We start from the raw sequence: 8,130 nt of genomic DNA on the forward strand, positions 1-8,130 counted from the left end.
ATGAAAAATAAATCAGGACGCCCCTATAGGATCTCAAAATCAGGACATGTCCTGTTAAATCAGAACGGATGGTATACACACTTATATTAAATCACCGATTTCGTCTTTTTTCGCCGACTTTTCAACAGCTGAGCGCTCGGTAAAACGTTCGGTAAGATAAACCACTACCGATCGATCAGTAATCAAATTTTTGTTGCTTTCTGTCACTATTACCGATCTAATTTGCGAAAACGGCAAATGCAACTAGTTGTCAAAACCACCGATCAAATCTGTAAGTTGTGATATTTGTTATTTGTTCACATTCAATTATTTAAGTAAACCAGAAATATGATGTAACATTGTTTTGACAAAACAATATTTTTATTCAAATATTATTAAAAATTTTACCTATTGAAAATAAAAAAAAATCAAAAATCGACGCTCGCCGCACCAAATTTGTCAGGGTGAAAATCAATTAACCGTCATGCCAGTTGTGCTCATAGTTTCAAAGCCGAAGATCTTCCGGATGTGTCCATTAACAAGGCGGTGTAAACTATTTACGTAGCATGCAAAGGATGCTCGGTAGTAGAGGCAAATGATTTGATGGTTTGATGCCTAAAATATTTTCAAATTTTGCTATTATATACTTACGAAAAATTTGTACTATGCGATCATCCTTAAGCTGAAGTCGTTGGAGAAAGTCCTCCATTTTTTCGTAGGAACTTCAATGTTCAAACGGAACTGAGAATGTGACTTGACAACCAGAACGAGAACAACGAATAGAAAAAATTTGACAGCTCTGTAGTTGGTCCAGTAGTTTTTTACCAATATTCGGTAAAAGTTTAATTTACCGAACAGTTCAGTAGAAAATATAGCAGTATTCAGTAAAATCATCAGACCGATGTCCTGAAGTCGCCGCCGATGATGATGACGCTAGTGTTAAAAATGTGATCATAAGCTCCGTTCATTGTGCCGCATGTGTTACTGTACAGATTTTTATCGTGCTTCTAAATATATTGAATGTAGGACTATCCAGAACGTGTTGAAACATGTTTAAACATGACCATTTATGTCCTGCACAAAATCTATAGAACGTTCTAAACAAAACAGTCATTGTTCGCTTTTTGCATTCCTACACACCACTTGCAGCATCAGTTGATCTCGCATGGACGGAGCTTATTCGGCTGTTTCGCAAGCACTGACAGCCTTTTGACGTGTAATCGAGCCAGAGAGCCAGAAAAAAACGGCTTCAAGCAAAATATATGGGGATGACGTTCGTGACAGGGATGTGAAAATCATTTGCTGAATACAGAAAATATGCAAAGTTATACGCCGCATGGTGACCTTAATGCTACAATATTTTTTGTTCGCAATTGTACAAGGCTGGCGTCACTGGTAGCGCTATCTGGTTACGTATTGTTAGTACTATAGAGCTTTAGACAAGATTGGAACTTAGCTTGGACGTCTGTCTGCGATGCGCCTAATTAACTATCCGACGCTACTGTTTGTGGAAAACTTAACTCTGACATCTATTAGCGAATGGATGCAACCACTTCAATTCAGTTTCTTTGACTCACTTTTTACTCTTTGGCCAATATGGCAAACGCAGTTCATTTTGTTCATTTTTGTCACTGGAGTTTTTCTTGTGTTTATCTCGTGTGTCTTCTTTCTCTTCATTGCTGCTTATGCGATGATTCATCAACAGATTGTCAGAGTTTGACAGTTTCTCCTGGTGCAGTATGTGTAAATCGTGCGAGTATTCGAGAGCAGATCGAGCAAACACCCAAAAAAGAAAATCAAAGTGACAAGGAAAGCTAAGAAAAAAGCAGTTTCGAATTGTGACATTTTTTTGCGTTTTAAATAAGGAACGGAGCAACCGATAACTCGGGAATCGACGTAGTGTATTTCACAAAAACCCTCAGCAGCCGATAATTGTGAAATTTTTAGCAAAATTTCGGCCGCTCCTGAGACAGGTAATTCGTCGGAAAAATCGTCTCAGCAAAAGAAGAAGCAGCGCTCTGCGGTCGGCTCCTGATCCCGCTGGTTTACTTCCTTATAACAGGTAAGGTAACATCGTTTTAACAAAGCAGACATTATAAAATTCTAATAACTAGTTTCTACCGCTAGCTGATCACATTTCGACTTTAGTTCCGAGAAGACAATGGCCAAAAAAACTTACGACTTGTTGTTCAAACTGTTGCTAATCGGTGACTCAGGTGTAGGAAAGACCTGCATACTCTTTCGATTTTCGGACGATGCGTTCACTTCAACCTTTATCTCCACTATTGGTGAGTAACTGTTGCAAGTTTATGTTATTTCCTAGAATGGAACGACAGGGTGTCATCTTGAGTAAACATACAAACTGAATTCATCAAAAGCAGAATATTCCAATAGTTCCAGCATTAATAATTTCTGTTATCCAATATAGGAATCGATTTTAAAATCAAAACTATTGAACTACGCGGAAAGAAGATAAAACTACAGATCTGGGACACAGCCGGACAGGAACGGTTTCACACGATTACTACCTCTTATTATAGAGGAGCGATGGGTATAATGTTGGTGTACGACATCACCAACGAGAAAAGCTTCGACAACATAGTGAAATGGTTACGGAATATAGACGAGGTAACAAATGAATTTTTGCTTCCCTTATTTTCACTGAAACTTTGTTATGTTCATGACAGCATGCCAACGAAGACGTAGAGAAGATGATTCTGGGCAATAAATGTGACATGACAGATAAACGCGTTGTTAGTAAAGAACGGGGAGAAAGCGTAAGTTTCGCGGTAGTCTAATAGGCAGTTTCCACTAATTTTATATTCTTTTCGATTTAGATTGCCAGAGAGCATGACATTCGCTTCATGGAAACTTCGGCCAAAGCGAACGTTAACATTGAGAAAGCTTTCCGCGAGCTGGCAGAAGCCATCCTAGACAAAACTGCCGGCAAAGAAACGACCGATAATCCAGACCGAGTGGTGGTAAATCGTGGTACCGGCGAGAAACCTCCGGCATATAAAGCGTGCTGTGCGTAGGCAACATTAGGCCTTTTGTCGCAGTTATATCCCATTCTTTCCCGCATGGTCCACGGCTCCATATTTTATGTTGTGTTTGTATACGGTGTAGTGAACATTCATTTCACTGGATTTTGTTTGCTATACGTTGGAGTTTATTGTATTATTCGTTTGGTAATCGATCAACACAGATTTCGAGCAATCGAGCTTTGGGTACATAAACAGTAATTTTGTATAAGTTTGAACCACGTTTTGGCCAAAGGAAATATTTTTCCTTTCTCAGGGAAACCTACAATGTATCTGAATACCGCGTAAATGTCTGTCTGTCAGTAAAATTGAGCTCGATTCTACTTTTTCAAAATTTTCTTATTACCAAAGTTCATGTTTTGTAACATTTTCAGAAGTATTAAAAACGCTCAAAAGTATATTGCGTTAGTGTAAACACTGTAAGTTTGCTTTGCGCTTTTGAAACCATTTTAAAGCTTTCCACAAACAATTTAATATTTTCTTCGTTTGGAAATATTCCGAATATGTCTAATTATCGCTCCATTTATTTTAATCTTCGGGTCGGATTTTCACGCAATCACTATCTAGGAACAATTACATAAAAAAAATCATACGTATGTGCTAACAATTGATAACATCGATAGAAATTCTTGGTTAGCTTCTGATTTCAACATCAGCATATCAATATAGAACTTAAAATTGCGGTTATTTTACAACAAAAAAAAAACATTGAATAAATCGGATATTGGAGAACCTATGTATTTGGGCTAAATAATCTTGCAACAAACTTATACTGTTATTCCATTTTGAAAAATCTGTGTAACATTCAAATGTTGCTGGAATAATTTACATTTTTGTGAGGACGCAAAATGTCAACCTTAACAACTCAGTTCAACGATAATAATTAGCAAACATAAAAATACACCCTAAAACTTAATCAAATTAAGGTTAATGCTATTTTCGCGGTTGTTCGCTAGTGTAATGATAACAGTAGAGTCCATTTCATTAAACACAAGGATTTTCGGATCGTCTATGGCCGACACTGCAAATGTAATTTTATTTTTTGGTGATACTCAATGCACTGTATCGCAATCAAATCTATACGTATACATTCACACATAAACCCATAATTAACAATAACGCTACTTTAGTGGACAAAACCAAAAATGTTTATTTCGAAGACTATTGTTTAATCAATGTTAATCATTTGATGTCACGTTACAAGCTTTGAATGGCACGCATCGTAGAGTAAATCATCATCGTTGTAATAAATCCAGTGTACGACGCATTTTAATTTATCTATTCAATCAAACGAAAAACACAAAAAAAAACAATACAAATAAAACAAGACACGAGCCGAAGTAGCACAGTGAAGAGATTTCCGATGGGATAGTAACGGAAGTTACAAAATAATCAACATTAACAAATATCACACCCATCAGCTTTCATTCGTACAGTGCTCATCTATCACGACGAGGAGGTAGAATCCATGCAAATTGAATCACTGCTATTGACATATTCTACACGCTATACATGAGGAAAGCGGCCACAGAAAGCATGGAAACTATGTGTAACGAGTAGAAAAGATGAGGAATGCATGAACATCATCTTTTAGAATTTGTAGATGTTTTAGTCAAAGTACGAAAATCAATTGGAGCAAAAACAGAAAAAAAAAAAACATAACTAACAATTATATATCAAATTACGCCGGCGCGCGTGGGCAACTTAATGCATATAAGAGAAAAAAGTTTAGTTTTTTTTTATTTTTATATATGTATGTATATGATAAATAGCTTTCTTTTTTGGAATGCCGCTAGTTACGTTAATTCTATCCATAGTGACAATGATATGCTTTTTTAACAGTAAAACTAAAGCCGGTAACTGGTTGAAGAACAAGAAAAAGCAAAAAGGTCAATGTACACAAGTTGTGACGTTCTTATTTTTAGAAAAGGGGTTACATTTCAGTGAAATTATCAATATGCCACAGAGCGCTGTCGTTTAATAAGTATTCGACATTTGACACCGGCGACAGTTACTCTCATTTTCGGGGAAATAGTTCAAAACACCTAAACAGAAAAGAGTCAAAATTGTTGAGAATAAAGTATGGAAATAAGTTGATAAACCAATGAAATGGTATTTTGTTTGAAATGTTATTCAGTTATGATCACCAAATTCAGCAGGATGCTACCTGTTTCGTTTCTTCCTACCGTTCTTTGTTTAATCCTCAGTCGTTTTTCAAGGATAATCCTCTTAAGAGGCTTATTGTAGTTATTGTTATTGTTTTTCAGGATTTTTATATGCACAGGGTGGCAACATAGAAGTGATACACATATTCGAGTGCTCCTCGTTGTATTTTCTGTCACAGCATGGCAAACATCTAAGCATGTCTAACAAATACAGTTCGTTTTCAGTTCCGCTTTCAAGAAAATTGCAATGGATTCAAACAGAGAACAAATGGAGGTCTTGCAACTGCAAGGATCATCGAGATCAAGAAGAGACTGTCACATCTGGATCTAAGCAGATTATTCGTCTACAGGACCATCAAGCGTTTCAAGGATACAGGCACGGTTGCTTCAAAGAAGAAACCTGGTAAAAAAATGACAGGAGGGTTGTGTGCAAAGCCACGACCGCAAGGTTGAAGTAGAATACTTTCACAAGAAAGATAGCCCGGCTGCTTACGTGTCAGTCATTTTTTCTAGTAAATAAACGTTGACAAATCAGATCAATCGAATTTTACGCTTCAACAAGGATTGACCATTTTCAATAATATAGTAAATTGCTTTTCATGGTTGGGGCTTGACAATTTTTAAATTTTGAGATGAAATTTTTTTGGATGTCTTGCTCATGACTGAAGGCAAAGATAATTCAGTACGTTCTGAGACACGGAAATAAAGTAAAATTTATAACTTTTACAAAGTTAAAAATGTAAATTAACTCAAAAGAAAACATTAACGCTTTATTCATCAGGTTTTTATTTCATCCTGAAAAGGACAATTTGTTGTTCATTGTAGGATAAGATGCCGATCACATACGTATAAAGTATTCGTTGTGATAAAATAAACAGTGAAAAGCTGACTTAACACTCAAAACTAAACGGCTCACGTGTTGTCAAAAAGAGTCAACTTTTCATTGAATGCATTTACTAGTGCCCACTATCGCACAGAGACTGCATTTCACTAAAGTTCCTCACTGCATCAGCCGATATCGATGCTGAGATCCGCTGCAACTAGTTCGCTATCCATAGCCATGCCACAGTTGTGGCCGCTATACGCTGCCATTGGTATTTACTAACCCTGCATCAGCTGGCCCAGCTGCTATCGTTGCTGGAATCCGCTGCAACTAGTGCGCTATCCATTGCTACGCCACAGCTGTGGCCGCTTTCCGCCATCGCTGGTATCCACTGCACTGCTAGTGCTGCTGCTAAGGGAGGACGACTGCTGTTGTCGCTGTCTAGAACTATTATGAGCGGCTTCGGCTGAAACAGGCTTCTGTCGAGCGTGCTTGGGAAGCAATCATATAACGACCAATCAGAGGTCGAATTTTTCGTTTTGACAAGACTTGACTATTTTCAATAGTACAATAGTGTGAATAAAAAAATTACAATTATCTTCTTTTGGGAAGAATCTTAGAAGATTTTCCAATCTATTGCTGCAAGAACGAAAGAAATCCATCGAAAACTAACCGATTTATTAGCATTTGAAATTGGACATATTGTTCACTTTTTTCGGTTTTAGATTTTCATTTCACATCCCTATGTAGCTGAACTTCCTGAGAGAAGTATTCTGCTTTAAAACGTGGTGTTCGGACTCCAGCGGTCATCAAAGTAATGAAGGAACATGAACGACACTTCTATGCAAAATGTTATCAAGAAGCACCTTTGATATTCAGCTTTTAGAAGCATAAAATTCACGAATTACCCCGGAAAAAGTATTGCGACAGGGTTGCTAGATCTCGGTTACTGCTGAAGACGCACGCATTATTTTTTCGGACAACCAGGTGTTCCCTTTAAAGGCGAATTTGAACAAGCAAAATGACCGTGTTTATGGAGAATGTCTTCGTGATATACCAGCCGATAAAGCGTCGATCAGTCGAGCTATATCAATATGCATCAGCTGTGATAGTTTGGGGAAATACATGCTGGGAAAGTTGGACGACGTTGGGCATTTGAATTTGGACACATTTAAACAACGTTTGGTGAAAGTTTGGGACGAAATACCAAACGACAATGTGCGTGCGGCTTGCAATGACTTCGAAAAGCATCTACGGGTCGTTATTAAACACAAAGGTGAAAGCACAGACAAACAGACGTGCCTCTTCGAAGAAAATCCTGAAAAATATTCGTCCTTATTCGAAACGTTATACTCGTGCGCCACCACGTAAGCTTATTGCCTACTAACTCATTTTTGTAAAACGGTTTTTGTCTTTGCTAATGGGTGTTCACTCTTGCTTAAAATAACGCCAGCGGCATTACTGACGGTTTTTATCTTTGATAATGAATGTGCACGCTTGCTTACAGCGAGACTAGCGGCATTACTGCCCACTAAGCAAAATTTCAAAATAATCGTTATATTTTTGGTCTATAATATCGTCATCGAGTGGCACGTCTGTTTGTCTGTGGTGAAAGATGTGAACTTAACTAAGTACCCTAAAGTCGCTTTTTACACGGGGGATACATGCCTTGTAAAAAAACGCGTAAATTCCAGAATCCGCGTAAAAAAACAACGTTGATTCTGCATTCCGAGTGAAGGAAAACCGAAATTCGCGCAAAAAAACGCGTAAAAAACCGCGTTAATTCCGGAATCCGCGTAAAAAAAACCGCGTCAATTCCAGAATCCGCGCAAAAAACCCGCGTAAAAACTCTGGAAACCTTCAAATAGGATTGCTCTCGACAAGTTATCCGTTTCAAAACCACATTGAGTTAGGTCCGGGATGGTTTTCTCCAGCCACACATCTGTTTCGTTATGGACGCAGGCCAAGTAAAGGTAGTCTTGCTTGAAATGGCAAATCCTGCACTTAGAGCTGAGTTGGGGAGAGTCTAGTGCCGCCATCTGATCTAGGGTCAAATTGTGTACAGTATGTACCAAGTTGCTCCTTGGATAGAAGTTTGGTCGGGTAACCGTCAAGGGTGATG

General features: G+C 37.9%; 1 protein-coding gene across 2 annotated transcripts; it reads left to right on the forward strand.

Annotated features, from left to right (window-relative positions):
* The first annotated feature begins 1,667 nt into the window (after positions 1 to 1,667).
* Positions 1,668 to 5,130, forward strand: LOC129717365 (ras-related protein Rab-10). Of its 2 annotated transcripts, none has more exons than XM_055667241.1 (5): positions 1,668 to 2,041; positions 2,107 to 2,267; positions 2,408 to 2,607; positions 2,667 to 2,756; positions 2,817 to 5,130. In XM_055667241.1, the coding sequence occupies exons 2-5, from the start codon at positions 2,141 to 2,143 to the stop codon at positions 3,012 to 3,014; spliced, it is 615 nt and encodes a 204-aa protein (XP_055523216.1). In that variant the 5' UTR covers positions 1,668 to 2,041; positions 2,107 to 2,140; the 3' UTR covers positions 3,015 to 5,130. The 2 variants fall into 2 exon arrangements, with proteins under 2 accessions (XP_055523216.1, XP_055523217.1); XM_055667242.1 differs by having other exon boundaries at positions 1,704 to 2,041; positions 2,094 to 2,267.
* The last annotated feature ends 3,000 nt before the right edge of the window (positions 5,131 to 8,130 follow it).

Source organism: Wyeomyia smithii, chromosome 1, assembly GCF_029784165.1.
Source record: "Wyeomyia smithii strain HCP4-BCI-WySm-NY-G18 chromosome 1, ASM2978416v1, whole genome shotgun sequence".
Classification (NCBI taxonomy): domain Eukaryota; kingdom Metazoa; phylum Arthropoda; class Insecta; order Diptera; family Culicidae; genus Wyeomyia; species Wyeomyia smithii.

Coding starts and splice junctions, on each gene's coding strand:
- LOC129717365 (XM_055667241.1), top strand. CDS start 2,141: ATGGCCAAAAAAACTTACGACTTGTTGTTCAAACTGTTGCTAATCGGT. Junction 2,268..2,407: donor AACCTTTATCTCCACTATTG/GTGAGTAACTGT, acceptor TATCCAATATAG/GAATCGATTTTAAAATCAAA. Junction 2,757..2,816: donor GTAAAGAACGGGGAGAAAGC/GTAAGTTTCGCG, acceptor TTTTCGATTTAG/ATTGCCAGAGAGCATGACAT.